Source organism: Symphodus melops (genome assembly GCF_947650265.1).
Source record: "Symphodus melops genome assembly, chromosome: 14".
NCBI lineage: Eukaryota > Metazoa > Chordata > Actinopteri > Labriformes > Labridae > Symphodus > Symphodus melops.
Window position 1 is genome coordinate 16,010,319 of NC_136704.1, and position 18,722 is coordinate 16,029,040.

General features: G+C 42.1%; 1 protein-coding gene across 2 annotated transcripts in view; it reads right to left on the reverse strand.

Annotated features, from left to right (window-relative positions):
- cUnh8orf34 (chromosome Un C8orf34 homolog) overlaps positions 1-18,722 on the reverse strand; it is a 51,546-nt gene that overhangs the window by 25,868 nt on the left and 6,956 nt on the right. The window contains exons 2-7 of one of the 2 annotated variants that reach the window (XM_079361829.1): positions 14,198-14,273; positions 13,849-13,980; positions 11,747-11,866; positions 11,499-11,527; positions 10,403-10,566; positions 6,881-7,047 (exon numbers count right to left, since the gene is read on the reverse strand). In XM_079361829.1, the coding sequence (XP_079217955.1) occupies positions 6,881-7,047; positions 10,403-10,566; positions 11,499-11,527; positions 11,747-11,866; positions 13,849-13,980; positions 14,198-14,273 (688 nt within the window). Of the gene's footprint in view, positions 1-6,880; positions 7,048-10,402; positions 10,567-11,498; positions 11,528-11,746; positions 11,867-13,848; positions 13,981-14,197; positions 14,343-18,722 lie in introns of both variants that reach the window. The other variant, XM_079361828.1, reaches the window with a different exon arrangement.

Below are 18,722 nucleotides of genomic sequence, written 5' to 3' on the forward strand. Positions count from 1 at the left end.
ATAAAAACAATATTCCAACTTAACATTTCATAATTATGTCTCGGCTTTCGATAGCGCCCTCCTCCACTCCAGGCCTTAAAATATGTCTGTTAGGCTCCGAGCCGCCGCAAGCTCCGAGTGTGGCAGTAAAAAACCCTGATCAGAATCAGATGGAGCAGAGGAACATCACAGCTCTGAGGCCCGGTGGAAAGTCTTATCACAGACCTCAGTGCAAACCTCCTTTTAACTCGCTTTCACCGCAAGTATTGCAGAGATTAGGACGTCAGTGAAAGTCTGATGCAATGATGTATTAGAACGCTCAAGTTGGGTATAATTTTGGAATTGATGCTAAACATGCATCTGAATTGAAGTTCATATTTGGGTGGTAAATATCTGCCAGAATCAAGGCTGCCACCTACAGTTCATATTCGTGAATCTAATGAAGGATTAAGGATCCATCAATCAGGAATGTGTCTGTACAAGAAGAGTCTCAAGATGAAGATGAAAGTCGAGCGATTTAAACAAACGTAGTTCAACTTGAGTGATGGCTTCATTTATTCATGCGGTTAGAAGAATTCTTCCCTTGAAGTCTAAACAGAGATGACTGTTTTCTTATTTGTTTGTTATAAACACATGGATACAGCAACACACACACACACGCACACACACACACACACACACACACACAGACACACAATGGACTTCTGATTACACACCAACTACTCCATAAAATGACATAACTCGCTTGTCTCTTTGTGCCATAGCTCTTCATGTTGCAGCAGACAGGAGCCAGAGGACGCTGATGTAACCTTTTTCACTCTTAGATAACGCTGTACACAACACTGTTGTTGGGGGCCTTTGGCCAACTATCAACACAATGCTGTTGTTCACACAAGTTACCTATCATCCTTTAGAGTCTATCTGCTACCTTTTGCTTCTGTCTGTCCACTGTGTCCATCCAGAGAATCTCCTGTTCATCTAAAGGGCATAGGTACAGCAGAGAGACATAAGCCTGCTGGTAATAGGCCATGCTCTGCGTAGTGACTTCTGCTATATTTATGGTATGATCACAGCAGTCTACTTGGCTATTGATAATTGCTTCCAGTAAGACCAGTGTAATACCACAGCAATTTGCCTCTCGATTACTGTATCCATGTGCACCATGGAGATTTTTTACAGGCTTCAAATTAGGCGCCGTTAAGACTTTTACAGGGGACTTTTTTTTTTCCCACCGTCGGGGCGGCAAAATGTTAAGGGTTAAACCCGCCCAAACCTCTTTAAGTTTGTGATGAGTTTAAGATTTAGCGCGACGGCAACTCACACCACTGAAATATATGTTGTCATCCTCTCTCAATGCAGCATGATTGTAACCACTGTGTTGTTGTTGTTGGTTTACACTGTTTCCAGGGTAACCATTGTGTCTTTGTTTGGGCCATGATGGTAGTGCGTGTCTGTGCGCCTATGCGTGTGTGTGCATGTGCTGGTATCAGAATGTGCGTGCTTTGTCTGCTAACTCCATCCTCTGCCTTTGGCCAACAGGAGTATTGACAAAGAGAGCTTTGAACCACGTGAACTTTGCAGTCAGAGACACACAAACGCACAGGTACATGTGCTCCAGGTCAAATCACATAAAGCTGGTATACACAGCGTTACTTCTTTCTATGCACTTTACTTATATGAACGCTTGACTCGCATACTGATAAGGTTTTAAACGTGAAAAAAATCTGCTTTAAAGTAAATGTTCAGGGGTCGCCGGTGGCGCAGCGGCAGTGCGCGCGACCCCATGTATTGAGGCTCAGTCCTCACACGCGGGCGGCCCGGGTTCGCGTCCGGCCTGTGGCCCATTTCCCGCATGTCTCTCCCCACTCTCTCTCCCTGATTTCCGACTCTATCCACTGTCCTCCCTCTATCATTAAAGGCAAAAGGCCAAAAACAAATCTTAAAAAAAAAAAAAAAAGTAAATGTTCAAACTTCCGGATATGAAACAACTTTCCTTTGCTAGTCATGCTAGCAGCTCTGTGAAATTGTGTTTATGAGCAGCACTGTTACGGCTAACATGCTAACATGGTGATGACAAACATGAACCTAGTCTAAGTGACGGCACCCATTGGCTTCTGAAGACGTGTTATCATTGTTATTGCTCAATGATATCAGTCACAAGATTTTAAATGATTTCACCACTGAGACGCAAAACAGGCAAAGACTGGGAGTTGCTATGGGTAAAACAAATATCAATAAATCTGCGTATGATTCTGGGCATGCTACCTATGTCACTACAATGGCAACCTGTCAACTAGAACAGAGATGGGGCGACATTTTCTTTTGATAGTTAAGGAGCGTTTTGATTAACTAAATATGACAGGGTTTTTTTAACTAAGCTTTTCTTAAAGGTCACAACAAAGAATTCATTTTGATCTCCCATGACGCTATCGACACAGCTTTGTCCTTTTAACATTAAAAGTACTATAACAGGATTATGATTAGCGCATAGAACCTTTAAGAACCCTCAAGAGTAAAGAGGTCACATTTTGTACTGAATTTCAGTGTTTTACAGACAAGACTCATGTTCCCCCCTTACTTCTCTGATACAAATCTCAGTTGTATCCTACTACATGATCACAAAAGATAACATCCTCAAACAAAAGAGCCACACATAGAGCTATGTAACTTCAGACAATGCTTTACTCTGCATATCAAAGATGTGACAGAGATCCCCCCCCCCTCCCCCGCCTTCATCCTGTCCCCATCAGATCCTCAGCGTCACTGTGAATACGCACGAGCAGGTAAAGCTGCTCTCACCTCCTGCTCTCCTCTTTCAGGAGTCCTACCAGAGAGGTCTGATGCCTGACGTTCTTTCACTGAAAGAGGCTTTATTTCCCTTCCGCTTTTATAAGCGAGCGAATGAGAAGAAGTTGACTTTCCTCTCTTCTAAACTCTGCTCAGATCCTCTAAGGTTGTCCTAATGTTTTTGTCTTATAATATTTTCAAGAACATTTGAACTTTAATATTTCAATTCAGAAGTGTCTGTGAGGCTAACAGGTTGAGGGGAGTATAAAGACATAAAGATCAATTTGAAATGATTTACAGAGTAATATCCACCATGGGCTGTTAAAAAAGGAAACGGTCATTGTTTGTCCAGTAAAACCAACACAATAATATGCCCACAGGCATGCAGATCATACTTTTACATACGACAAACACAATCAGATTATGAAGTTGCTGCTTTTCATCATCTGTGAAAGTTTTCCTCTCCATATTTTCCCAGAGGACAACTTGTTAACTGGCCTCATTAACTTCCTCTAAAATAACACTGCGAGGCCAGAAACAGGGTGTTTCTACCCACACGCTGAACTCGGCCTGTTTCTGATGGCAGATCATTTCAAACTGTGGTTTAACCGCCCAGCGTAGAACAGAATCTTAATATTTTCCAAACCTTTATAAAAGGACATGTGAGTCATGTTCATTTTCAAAACGGTCGTGGTAAATATTGAGTGCAGAACTAATGAAAACAACTGGGCAAACACCCCGTGCCATCTTTGAGAGCAGCAAGAGAATCAATAAGACTTCTGCCCTGAGCTGATTTTGGATTTGGAACAAAATGAACAAAACAAATCCCCTCTAAGCCGTGTCTTTGGTTTTAAGGTCTTGAAACCTTTGCTAGCAGAAATGTAAACCATTCCCAAGAGGATCTTATTCATTTCATTCTCAGGAGCTCCATATCCAGGTGCTGGCATAAAAAAAAACATCCAGTTGGGAAAACCCCTCTCCTCAATATGGAAATAGAGATTGGCTGTTAAACTTCTTTGAATCCTCTAAACCTGCTTTTATTATACACCTTATTCCCCCAAACGGATGTCACCGTGTTTACACAGAGGAAAACACAAGGGCTCATTTTCTGCCTCGTTTTTGTTGACAACACAATATGCTCATTGTTCATCGTCTCCTCTGAAGGTTTGAACTCATAGAAATGAGATTTCTCACCAACATGACTGCTTTTATTTGGGCTGTGTGGATACACGTTCAAATGTGTTCACGAGACGACTGTCTTGTGTGAAGAACTTGAACATTATCTGAGAGCAGCAGTCATCAGTACCAGAAAGCTGCATCAAAAACCCTTTGTTTCAATATCAATGGTCTTATCTCACATTTTAATGAGTGAAATATGTTGATTTCTTTTCCAAGGCTCAAGGCCCGTTAACAGACTTTACAAAAGACAGCTGTAATGTTACTGCTCAGCCAGTAGAGGGCCTCCTTTGCAAACATTAGATTGTAAGACGTCTCAATTGTTGCCTCTGCGAGGAGGTGATAACTTTCCATTTATCAAGGCAGCAAATATACTGACCAGTATCAGGAGCAATAAATAGATTATAGAGGTGATACAGGTATCTGGACATAAGAAAGCTGATAAAACTTGACAAGCTGTAATATTATGAAAGTAACAAAGTCGTATCAATAGAGATTTGTATTAACATAATTGTGGAAATTAAAAGTACAGGTCATTTTGGTGTATTATATGATTTAAAAGATAAACACTTTTTTTTAAAGTTTACTCTACACCCTGCCTGGCGTCTCGTCAGTGAATAGTAAGCACTCGCTCCAGGATTGCACCATATGTTTAACCTTCATGTGGACTGCAGCATAGATGAAGAAGTATTGCTCCTTCAGGGATCAATATACGATCAACATGGCTTCCAGCGATCATAAGACAGTACCCTCTTTTTAAATGAGGCCTAGCAATCCTCCTGAGGGTTATTCATTTCACCTCGTGAACCGGGCTACTGCACGCTCAAGTTAGCGTTGCTTTAAAATCGAGCACAGAGGCAGGATGCTCAGCTACAGTCCCTGCTGAAAGACGACCAGGGCAGGCTTTGACAGAGGATCACAAATGACCTTGCTGTATTATTTTCTTTGAATTATAGCCCTTAGCTGTGGTGTGAAAGCCACTGTGGGAATATGAGTGCAATTTAGAGCTATGATTAGGGAGGGCCATCACACACCATCAATATTTTGCTTGAAGGTCGTATCTTCCACCATTACTGCCGTCTGAAGTCCTACCTTTGTTTGGTTCATGCAAAGAAAAGCAAATCTGATGTAAACATGTCAACTTGAAATAGTCAAGTGGATTTTAAGGTCAACTCCAATTGACAGAAGAGATGTGTATTTAAGATTTTCTTTTTCTTTTTTTTTTCTTTATCATTACAAGAAAATGTTCATTAATGTCAGATCTAGCCTGTGCAAACATAAGTCGCCCTGTCACATATCAATAAAGAAACGCGACCTTTTGGTTGACCTGATGAAAGATCCCGCTAACAAGCACAAGTGCCTTCATTCTGTGACAGCAGAGGAAGAGAGCAGAGGCCAACGGAGATTCTTTTGGAGAAGCGTCAGCACAGAGCAGCAGCTGTGACGAGTAAGGAGAGACGCTGAAGAGCTTTAATTGGGCCCAATGTTGAAGAGACAGAAATTAAGAGGAAAAGGTTGCAGGTTGTTATTCTTCAAAAGGAGTACGACTTGTCATGCGTTTGTCGAGTAAGGTAGAAGACAGAGAGAGACTTTACATTACCAGTAAATTGTATTCATAGAAAAGCTGACTTTTCCAAGTTTTGGCTCCAACAAGTCTGATTCTATCTTCTAAGAGAGGAAACTGCTTTTCTGTGAGTGTGCATCTTTGGCCTTCTTTTATGACAGTGTTCATAATAATAGTTTTCACTTCCTAACCCCTCTTACTGTGTGACTGCTGTGTGGCTATCTTTCACTGCAGGGATGTCATCTATAATAGAGACAACAAAACGAATCCTCTACCAGAAAATATTTCGAGCAGCAAATTCAGTGTGGCGTGAGGCGTTACATCCAACCTGTGCACAGACGAGTGAGGAGCTGTCAGGCCGCTGAACGAAGCCAAAGTAAGACCTCACGTCACACGCTTTGTTACCTGCCTCGTCACCTGCTCATCCTTCTTATAACTGTATTTGACGGTATGATGGATTGTGAACGCACACAAACACAGACGTGCGCACACTCGACCTCAAATCTTTAGAAAAGGAGCTACTCTGCTGTTCTCAAGTCAAAATAAAGCCCCCAATCTGTGACCAAAAACCCAAGAGCATTCTTCCAGTCAGTGTAAACAGGAAGCTCCGGTAATGTGTTGTTTAGTACAGCACATACATCATTTACTGTAGTGCAAAATAAAAGTTAATTTTCTGAAATGAAGAATCTCCTTTTCCCTCAGGGAAATAAAGAAAGCACAAAAAGAGAGCCGCCGTGAGAGATGTAGAAGTAGCAACAACATCAACACGCCAGGAGGAAATATCTGTCCATGCCGGCTCTACTATCAGTTCTTTGTCCGATTATTTCTGTGCAGTCTGAAGCCTCTGAGGAGAACAAACTATATCCAAATATTCCAGAGCTGCATTGCATCTGTAAAGGAAATGTGCACATATTTGACCAAATAAATGGTGGTAAATGAACTACATTTCATTGTTTACCAAAACCAGGAGTCACTACACACACAGGCGCTGTAAGAAACCCCATTTTGGAGGAGAGCTTATGAGTTTTTTTTTGTTAACTGCCATTTTTACAAACACTACTTAAAAAGTAAATAAATAGTGAAAACACTAATATGCACACCATACAATGACAACAAACCCTTATACATGAAATGTAACGGAGGATAATTGTACCCACTGTTGCACGTATACTTAAACACACACAAGATCATCACCTGCAGGAGGCGGTTCTTGGTGCGTGTCAGCAGCTGTTTTTGAGATGAAGCTCTTCTAAGATTATTGAAATATAAATGAATGGTCGGCAACCGCACACGGAAACCCCGCATGTTCCTCCAATGTGATTCCATTTTTTTTTCAGTGGAGGTAAAAGTTGGTGTACAAGCAGAAAACATTACCTAGAAGCTCCATGGCTTCATCTTCGTCCTCCATGTCTTCCTCTGCGATCGAGGGTGCAGGGCTGTGGACCGAATCAAAGGAGTCCTGGGACAACATGGCCGCCAGGAGCTTCTTATGATGCTGCTGCTGCTCCCTGAGCCCTTTGCTCTTTGTTTCCATCTTCAGGCTGAGGAGGAAGAGGAACAGGAAGTACAAGCTCAAAGACCTTTCTGTACCGATCCAGAATGAAAAAAAAACACGTTCATACATATGCACATGGAAATTACTTTCCTCCATATAAAGACCTAAAGCTCACCCTCAGAAATAAAAATTCAAATACTGGGACACACTCCCATAAATATAGTGCATATTTTATAAGAAATGTGCTCATAAAATAATCACATGCTTTCACTTAAATCTGTGAAGCTTGTAGCAAAGGCCAGGCATTACTCGAGGTCATCTTTGTCGTGCAGATTTTCCAACATTTAAAGTCCTTGTTGGCAGAATGTTGTGGTTGTTAGGGACTAAATACCATACAATCATTTCAAGTAGCGTGCAGGTGCAGAACACCTCGCTATAAGTGCGAAGCAGAAGAGCGGATAAAAAGGGCTAATTGCCACGAGGTGAGCAACAGCAGAGAAGTAATTATCACACAAACCAAAGAGCATAAGTAGAAAATAAAGTAAGGTTAGAAAAACGGCCCTGAAGATATATCACCAGGAAGGGAATTCAAGGTTGTCAAAGGGTTTGGTGTATTTTTAAGTCAACAGTCAATAATGTAATAGAAAATGACTAAATAAGCAGGAAGAAAATAGATACAATATTTTAATCATTCAAGCAAACTGTGAAACAAGGGCACAGTTTTTATTCATAAAATCCTTATAATGTTTGTACAAAAAATAATAACCCACTTCTCCAATACAATGTGTTCTTTATTATTTGATCTGTCTGTCATAAGAGCTTTTTCTTACACACACTGAAGCCATTCACAAACATAAGCAGCTATAGAAATGCACCATCTTTCTGCTGAATTCCTTCCTATTTAGTGCAGCGCTCGTAGTAACCATAGCCAAAGGGTTCTCAGGCGGTCTTCCAGGCTTTTGCTGAATCAAAAACAACACATGGCTGGTACGAAATCAAATGCTTCCCTTCAGATTCCTGAGGTGAGGATGCCTATTTCAAAGCCTTGACATGGAGGATGGAAACAAGGTCTCCTTTCTATACGGTTAAAGAAATGGTTACAATGATGAAAGTTGGCTGCTGCAGCATCATCAATTAAATTTGAATTAAAAATGAAATCCCATCGGGGGTGGATTAAAGAGGTGGAAGAGTATTTATTTAATGTTAATCTCAGTTTAATGGCTTCTATTTACAGATAATGGGGAAGGGTTGTGAGATGACAGATACTTCTTCAGTGTCTTTATGGTGTTTCTGTGATTGTTCAATCTGCTCATACTAAACGTATGCGCAGAATCACTGAAACCTTCTTACCCTGTCTGTCTATTTGTTCTATGCCTTTGACTTTGTTAAAACAAATTAAAACAACATTTGCATGTTGTTGCAGAAAAAAGTGAGTTAAAACAAAATCTAATACAACACGGTGAGTAATTCTGGACCTGACAGACGGGGGTAAATGGAGCCCCATCTCAACAGACAGTCCGCCACAATGAACAATTTCTTTGAAGAGATTTCTGCCTCAGTTCAATCTGATCTCCAAGTTAGCCTTTGCACTGTTTAAGAAATAACCCAGAGGAACATCACCACCTGTCACATCTCCTTGTTCTCCTCGGTGAAAGGTGGGCTGCTAAATTGAGAGACAGGGGCAAAAAAGTCTAAATTGAAAACAAGTAAAGCCCCTTTAGAAAAAAGAAAAAAGAAAAAAAAGAAGAAGATGGACTGTTTGGACGAATGAGATCAAATACATTCAACACTTTTCAAACTTTCAACTACTGTATATGAAACATCCCATTGGAGCTGGATTTTAATTCAGTGGTTATGTTGCAGTTACAATTGGGATATCTGTTTCGACTCAAATGATAGAAAACAAATGTGCTACCAAAAACCACCCCAGGCCGTGTCAAGGATGTATCAGCTTTTCCTTTTTGCGATCAGGAGTGGGATGGAAACGATCCTCAGTGAATCATTTGATACTGAAGAAAACTTAATATGTTGATAATACTGTGCGTTCTGAGAGTGATGTGAGCTACTTCATTCGTCATATCAAAGCTGAGTTTTTTTTTGGAAGGTTTATTAGTACTTCACTTTGTATTCAATATTATCCAGATTGCACACTGATTCTAAACATGTGCTTATCCTGTCCACATATCCAAATGTTTGTTTGCTTAAATAATTTGAGTCCAAAGTACAACAATTCATTTTCCTGTTGTAAAGAAGGATTCCACATAACCGTTACACCGCACAAACTCTGCCTCTTGTCTTACAGTCCTTCGGCACCAATTCCCTCAACTCTTCTTCATCCTCTACAGAGAGTTTGGTCTGCACATGTGTACCTCACTTAACCTTGAACTAAAAAAAGCTATTGTTATTCAGATCAGACTATTTTGGGCTTTGTCCCTCCGAGGATCTGAAAGTGTCTCAATCCCAGAACCGGATCTAAGGGGGGAGCAATTTCCCTGTTAATGCAATTCAGAGTTAATATAAATGATCCCTCAGACGAGCTCAATCCTCCTCCAGCTGATGAGAGAAGAGGCTGTAATTATTTTGAGACGCTGCACCAATCCAAGCACACGCAGGAGTTATTTCACACCTTTTATAGGTAAACACAAGACACCCCAATTTACAGACACACACAGCGGAGCTCTTTGAGTCTGCACACACACACACACACACACACACACGCCACTATCACCCAGCTCAGACGTCTAACTAAGTGATTTCTCCCCATAATCCACCCATACAGTCACCTAATAAGATTAACACTGTGGGTATGTCAGCTCAGGCTCGCACATGATTTATGGTTTTATATCCAATCCTCCTCTAATTAGTCACATCAGCAGCTGAAGTGCAAGTGACTCCCTTATACAAAGTCACACAGCCTCTGCAATGTGATCGACTCGTCAAAAACATGCCGCTTGTTCCAGGCTATTTGGAACTTAAACAGTGAACAAGTGAATAAAAACTAAAATGTGCAAAGCTTTCTCAGTATGGGCAACAAATGATTTAACAGACCAACAAATTAAGCTGACATACTGTCAGAATGTATAAGTACCGAGCACAAATTTCTTCTGGCCTTGAGCGCCCAGAAATGAGGTTAGCTTTAATTTGAAACTGGGTTGAAGCAGCATCACGGCAGGCTTGTTTGATCGGGCCTTTGAAATGGGATTATCAAACACATTCAGATGGGCATTCCTCAGGCAGCAGGAGCCACAGCGAGAAGTCCACCTTCTACTTTTTAAAGAGCCACCAATGGCACTGTGAACCATAACTTTTTTATCTTGAAACAAGTTACACACACACACACACACACACACACACACACACACGTACACGTTTATGACAGGTTTATAATGTGGATCACTGACCTCCCAGCTGGGCTGCTATCTCCACTCCAGCACACTTCTGTTTTAGCTCGAGGGACAGGGGGGTGCAGCATTTCCGCAGCGAGCGGGTCCGCATCCTCCTCTTCCCGACCAACCCATTCTCCCACCACCCGCGGGCGCATCACTGAGTTAAAGCCTCCCAAGTTCTAAAAAAAACAAAAAAAAACAAAAGAGAAATGAGCAGAGGCAGGACAATAAACTGAGCACGGCAGATAGAGAGACAAAGATGAAGATTTGAATGAAAAGCGGATCAGATTGGAGCATAAAACTTCGACGCGTCTCCTTTCTTTTCAGCTCCCCCAAAGCTCGTCAGCACACATTTACAACCACGCTGAAATCAGACAGCAAAGATACGTCTGCCCGTCTATCCCTAAATCCCACATAGTATCACAAACTATTGTCTCAGCATGATCAGAGGCGGCTGTTTGGTATTCTTTCCCTGCCCCATCCCACAGAACAAAAAGACAATCTCTAGGATGAGAGCCAAGGACGTTTGACATGTGCTGCTGCACCGAGCAGAAAGTGAAGTCCTGTCAAAACATGCTGTGTCCCTCAGCCAGACACATCATTCACAAATCGCTCTGTGTCTCCAGCCTGGGCAGCCGCCGCACTATTGTGATGGGAGAGAATTGGGGCCATGTGAGGACAAAGACGGGGCTCAAAGTACAAATGCAAACTGTAAGAGAGAGAGAGAGAGAGAGAGAGAGAGAGAAAGAGAGAGAGAGAGAGAGAGAGAGAGAGAGAGAGAGAGAGAGAGAGAGAGAGAGAAAGAGAGAGAGAGATGCTTACTGAAGTATCACTCTCTCATATCACTCTCATGAGATAGCGGATCAATGCAGAAAAAGACCAGTGCTGCCATTTCGACCAAGTGAAAGTTATGACACGTGGTTTTCACTTCAAGCTTTACGTCTGTGATAGATGAACAGATTAGTGACCGACGCGAGTACAGCATACAACGGCTACGATACGATACGATTACGTTGAGCATGAAGCCATCTTTGGTCTTCTCATCACTATAACCCACAACCCTTTATCTGTGCAGGGTTTCAATAAAGAGCCAGTTGTAGCTAACACTTACCTGATCGAGCTCATCAGAGATAGCGATGCCTGCAAATCGGAGAGAGAAGCAAAAAAGGTTTAGCGCAGAGAGAAGTACCTTATACACTTTGAAATCCCAGCTAAGACTGCTTCTGAGCTCAGCAGGCTTGTAAGATTAGCTGCTTGATCCGGTTTCCTCTCAGGAATTACAGTGACATTTACAAGAAAGGCCTACTCTTTAGTTCCGTATGTTAACGCGTATTAAACATCGCTCGGTGTTGCACTCACTGCGGGAAAGACTCTCCAGGGCCTTGCCCAGCTTCTTGCTCTCCCGCAGGATGTGGTTTAGCTCGTCGAAGTCTCTGCTCTCCCTCCAGTCCCAGGCCGGGTACTCGATAGATCGTGGCACTTGATAACACAAACCAAAAGAAAAAAGACACAAACATTTATTCATCTTGAGATAAAGTTAACGACAAGAAGTCTGATCAAACGAAAATTGGGAACAGAAAAAAAACAAACAACCACGCTGTCACAGATCTGAACTGTAAAGTATTCACTGTGTTTGATCTATAAATGTCATGTGTATTGATGTGTATTTGTCTGAACTGCAGGATGGCATGGAACGCAAACCCTGGCAGAAAAGGCACCGTGCCGCTTTCCGGAGCACATAGAGCCCACTGGACAGAGGCCAGGGGACAGCGTCTGTCAGTCTCTTTGATCAACATTGGAAATAACTCACAGGATCAGGAAGTGACCCACATACTGACATCCTGCCCACGTCCTTTGACAGCGTCCCTCAGCTTCTGCACGATGGTTAATTCATAAAGTCTTCAGTCATTATTTAGAACATGGAATAGGTGTAGTCTGTTGTCGTACATGGATTACTTGTAGTTCATCCATATCTTAAAACAGCTGCATTTGTAATAACACAATCATTTGTATAATGTGGGCTGACATGAGGTGCAGACAAACAAGTGTACTGGTTGTCTACTGGTTTTGACGAACTCATTGAAAAGGACTGAATGCAACGACTTCTGAGTAAATGTCACGCATGCTTGAATGAAACACGTCATGACAGGTGCAGAGAGTGAGGATCACCCTTCTCTACTTACACACACACACACACACACACACACACACACACACACACACACACACACACACACACACACACACACACACACACACACACACACACACACACACACACACACACACACACACACACACACACACACACACACACGATCTCATTGGTGAATATTTGACAGCACTGCTGTTACAATCTGCCATCCTCCACCCTTGTTTACCCTGACTAAGCTGCTTGGCATTGCAGCAGCCATAAACACAGAGCAAATGTTTTCAGCCAAATGGAGACTCGTTAAATAAAAAAATAAAAAAATCTTTCATTACATCAGGAAAAAAAAAAAAAAAAAAAGTCATGCTTGGGAGAGGATCTCTCTGCTTGCCTCTTTGTGTTGTGGTGCTGCTTCATTAAGTGTAAAGAATGAGTTCTAACTTCGGCTGCCCAGTAAAGCATGACTTAGTGTAAGTGGACGACACCAACATAAAGAAAGCATTTTAAAGGAAACACTGCAGCTTGTATGTATGAACGCTACTGTTGTTCTTGAAACATGTTACAATAATGATGAGCGGTTGTTCTTTTGATTTCAATTTTTCATGAGCTCTGCAAATCAAAACGCGCACATGTATCTTTGATGTGACTTGACTTTAAATGTAGCTTTGAGGGCTTTAAGGTGGGAGCAGGAATGCTGCTAATGCTTCTAAGAGAAGAACACCTCGGTGTGTTGAGCGTTGTGTACTTTATTTGGACTTTTAACTTTCACTTTTTCATCTCGTTTTGTGCACTCATAGTTTCATTTTCTTCTGTGAGGAATGCTCGACCGCAGCCTAAAATAGCCCTGGTCTGGCAGTGACAGAGCACAGTGTTAAATTATTGAAGTAGACTATTTCTCTGCTTGCTCCCCATTTGATCCATCCTCATTGTCTCAAGTGTCATACTTTGCTAAGGTAATTTATTGCTAGGCTAAAAAAAGTTAGCACCAGAAAAATCTCCTCATCTGCATTCGTTTAGCATTAATGAACAATTTGTCTTCAGAGTGTGTAGTAGTGCAGCAGAAAGTGTGTGAAAAAGTGATGAACTCATCTGCAGGGCTGTGGGAGGAACCTGGACTATAGACTGTGTTAACTCTAATTAGATATAATTATATCAAATTAAAAATGGAGATTAAAGTCAAGGGAGTGTGTAATTGGGATACCAGTGATACAACAGGTATCAAAACTGTAAAGCTTCATATTCAAAAGTGGATTATGTGTCTGTGCAGGAAAAATTCAGAAAAAGAATTTGACACCAAAAAAGGGTCACTTACAAGACTTGGATTCAGGTGAAGGAGGAGAGATACTTGACATAGCCAGGTCACTCTTGGATTTTTTCGGTTTCTTCGGGTGAATTTGCCATGGCTTCTCGTAGTTGCTGTGCTCCCTGCGAGGGTTTTTGCTTTCTGTAAGGAGACAGAGTCATCATTTCTGCTCACAATGCCACTGTTATGCAAATTTAAAGCGCATGAACGCAAGCCAAGTTTACTCTGCGAGCTCTGCCGCAGATGCGGACTAATGACTGTCTCTGAGCCAATATCGGAGAGAATGTAAAAGAAGACAGATGTCTCATTCTGTCGGCGTGTGTGTTCATAGCGTGTGAGTGCATTTGTGGGTACAGACCTGGGGAGCTCTGCGCCCACAGTGCTGCGGAGCCTGACAGAGCTCTGTGCAGCTTGCCTGGGCTGTCTTGCTTGGTCTGCAGGTGATCAATGAGAAAAGGGATTGGATGGTCTGGAGTCTCAGTTATCAATTTGGTCATCAACTCCTACAGGAGCAGAGTAAAGCAGAGAGCGGTTAGATCAAAGAGATGCTGCAGAAGCACTGAGAGAGAACGGCCAGCAGAGTGTCCACAACCAGGAAGTGGAAAAAGACAATCAATCCCTACAAGCAGCGCAAGTCTTGTTTTCTAGTCAATCCTCACCATCTAGGGACGTGAGAACCGACCAAAGTGTTAAAATAATTTAGTCAATATCCTAAAAAAATGGGACGTCGAGGCAAAAGCACTGCAACAACATATCCCCAAAGAGAGTGATCACTTCCCTTCTGTGTCAATTAGTAGCACACATGTCAGGAAACTTAGAATCCGATCCGGGCTGCCAAGAAACAAAAATAAGGAAACAAACACTGCAGAGTTTGATCAAACTGTGCACACAAAATGTTGTTGCCAAACAAAAAAAAAAACATTCCTTCTAACGATATCCAGTGAGCAGAGACTGGTGTGCTGGACCTGATGGAGGAACTGAAAAAAAAAAAAAGTCATAGTTCTAAAATGAATGAAGGAACATTGTAATTCAGTTATACTCGACTTATTGAGAGAGATAAACGGCACATAGTGGATGTGAAAAGTAATGTAATGTGAACGTTTGCATAAACATGTTATGATGAAATATGGAGATTCTTTAGGGAGTTTAAATAGTCATTGGGTGGACTCAAAGTGTGCTGATGGAGGAAAAAGGAAAACGAGGTAAAAAAAAAAAAAATAGATGATTTTTTTTTTTTACAGCATTCCCCACATTTGTATCAGCACCAATGCAAAACGGGTTGTTTATTACAGCTGTAGGGAATAGATGTCTGTCTGAATCTGATGTGTAGAGTGGAATCAGCACAAAGCCGAGTACATGGGTGTGTTTGCACTGACTGGCATGATACGGTATGAGAGAAAGAACTCAGCTGAGGCCGACTTCAGGATGACTCATTAGAGACGGGTCATTAGTGGACTGCGGTGAATTGGCAGTGATGTACGGACAAAGTGAAGTGTGCATGTGTGAAGATCAGCGTGCGGCGAGCACATACTGTATACACGTTTGTGTGCAGTGACACGGATCACCGTAGTGACTGGTATGTGCTTGCCCTTGTGGAAACGCTCGTGTTTCTGTACGCGTGTTTCAGAGGAGCTTCAGATGGTCACTGATGCGTGCATTAATGCTGGATTTCTTTGGCTTCGCTGTGCGCGTGTGTGTGTGCGTGTGGAAAGCTAATCAGGTAAATGGTCAGGAGGACCCTCCTGCCCAGCCCCAGTGTCTACAGCAGCATTTGCTACAAATAGCTTGTGAACGGTGAGAGTGCAGAAATGTTTCTACGCAGACCGTATAAACCTTGTTCCATTGCTTACCACATGAAGTCAAAGTGATCTGAAAGCTCTTGAGGAAACGATATGAGAAAACGCTGGAAGATAATTCACAGCTCACTAAAAGTTGAGTTAATCATCTCTAAAGTTCTGTGGCCGGAGTCTAACTGTTAAAACCTCTAACGGTGTTTCAAATGTTAAAGTTGTATTTACTGCAGAGCCGCTCCTGTGGGCAATGTAACTTACCTAGCAACATGAGGTCTATAAATGAAGGCTGTAATTTGGTACATTAAACAGGAAGCCAAACTAGCAGGACTCTGTTAAACACCCCAGGGTTTCCAGGTCCTAATAGTCAGCTGTGTTGTTCTTTTATGGATGAGTGCCCAGCGGTGATTTTCATGATTGTGTTTCCCAGAGGAAACGGCACACACACACACACGCACACACACACACTGAGAGTGTTACACCACTAATGCTGTGCTTAGATTAGTCGGATCCATGAGGAAAAAGTCAACCACAAAAACAGATGGACCGATATTGTGTATTCATGGTGTAGGATGGGCAGCACATGTGGCCACATCTGCATTCAGCCCACGTATCTACTGTAAAACCCTTTTGTGCCAACTTATATTGATTGCGTGGCCTTTGGAGTGTTTTGCATCCAGTGCGACACAAGCCGCTGAATGAGCTAATGCACCCCGTGTACTTTTTACGTCCTTCACCATAGCTCCATATCATCATAAAAAAGCCAAAGAGACATTCTATAAGCAACAAATCCCACAATATCTTCATGGTGGATATGCAACATAAGTCTGCTTTACATCGGCGCAAGGTAACCGTGGCTGACGCTTTTCGCTTTCTATGGTAATGAGGTGCTTAAAATAACATGAGTCCTATTTGAAAAGCCCATACCGTTTGACTCATCATCTTATTTCCTTTGACAGGAACCATAGTGATATGTACGCTCAAATGTGGGTCAACATTTCAAAATACAAGACTTTAACGTTATGTGGTTGGAAGTGACTTGCATCAGCAAAACAGCCTCCATAGTTGAAGTGTGTGTGCGTGTGTGTGTGTGTGTGTGTGTGTGTGTGTGTGTGTGAGAAAGATAAGAAGTGTCCGTCAGCCTCTGAATCTGTTGCTGTAGTATATGCAGGCCAACAGGTGGCGCTAGGTACAGAGACATAAAGATCCATATCAGTGCAGATCAGTGATATCTCTGTGCCCCGGGCGGTGTAGTTTGGCGGCCATCATTGATAAGCCGTCACCCAGCCAAGAGACTACTGTGTCCTTGAACGCTCTCAAGGACTTTTCCCCCGGGGACAATGACTATCATGATACTCTCTGATGCTCCCTGCAACTTTGACTCACTCCCCAAACTGAAGGTGGAAAGGAGCGGATGGCAAACAGGGTAAAGTTTGGGTGGCAGATTGCTGGACAAGGGGAGAAATCAACGGAGGCAGTTTCACAGTGGTCTGAAGGAAATGAAGAGAGAAATGAAGGAATAACAAATTAAACGAAAAGCTGTGGAATAAAGCGTGGAAAGAGTAAATTGGAAAAAAACAAAACAATGACAAAGTGAGCAACTTGGTTGACGCTCTTATTCATTTATTTTTTCTTTGAGTTGATGTATTTCCACCTCAATAAAACCGACGCTTCACAAAGTGTTTGAGCTGTAAAGAGCCGTGTGAGGAGCAACTGAGCATTTTACAAACTGGCTTTCTTGTAGGCAATTTATTCATTACAATCTGGAAGCAAGACAATCATGTCTATATACTGTGTTAGTGAAATTAAAAGTTAGTTGCAGAAATATACAGCATGCATTTCCAAAACATGAAATGTTTGCCTCGGGATGGCTTTCCCTGATCAGCTGTGCATTCAGATAGATTTTCCTCAGATTTGTCCTCGTATATTAGAAGATTAAAATTCAGCAGCAGCTCTGTCAGGACTCCCAAAAGAGCTCCCTGTCCTCGTAGTAAAGGCCAACAGCTGCTGGTTTACCTGCCGTTTGGCCAAGGGAATACAAAGTCACATCACAGGGTATTTGAGGTAACATCTGTGCGCATGTGCAACGGGCTTCAAACACTAAAAGAGTTCAGTGCTGGCGAAAAAATGACGTGATGAGTCGATACAGGTGAGGAAGAGTAAAGAGAAAGAGAGACGACGCTGGAAGAGATCCAAACCTTGAATAAGCAGGCAGACAGGAGCAGGAGAGATCACGCAGGGAGAGGAGACTGGGAGAGAGGCAATGTCACCCAAACAGGCAGCTACTACCAAATAGAGAGAGAAGCTTTTATCTGCACTGCTCACACACACACACACACACACACACACACGACAAAAAGATTCCTTCACTCCTCCCTCACTCCCTCCCTCCTGAAGGTTTGCCTCAAGTTCATTTCCGTCACGGTAGCCATAACATCCTGTGCTTTAAAACGGCCTGTTGCATTGCTCTAGGCAGACTACCAAATGAAACGGATTGGTACGCTATCTTCGATGAATGGAAATGATTAGCTGACAGAAAACTGTACTTAAAATGAGTTTATGTGAGTAATGTATCTCCAGATTTTCTTACTTTTGAGGCCACTGGAAACTGGAAAAATCGTTTTTTTTTTTTTATATTTTGTCAATATAAACAAGTTTAGTGAAAGCTTTGTTAGATATCAAAAGGAACATTTTCCCCCACAGCTGTACGTCTTCTTCTCACTCTCATGCTTAATGTCCAGATCTGACCCCACCATGGCCAAAGCTACGCATCACTTCATAGGTGAAACTTTTCTAACACCACTACGTCCTTAAAGATGTTCAAGGACGATTTTTCCCGTCGATCACCTGCAGGATGTACTTCACCACTAACTCTACAAACTACAAGTGGTCCTCGACTAAACTCCTACTCTCTTGTTTACGTTTTTCACATTGTTTGGCTAAAACATTTTAAAATAATGTAAATAAACACTGACTCGGCTGGTTGTGTTGGTCCACAGCACAATGGGAGTATCTTCAATGATTTAAGCATCTTCTTCTTTTTTTTTTTTTAATTATAAAATCAGACGGCCTGATGATGTTAAATCAGCAACA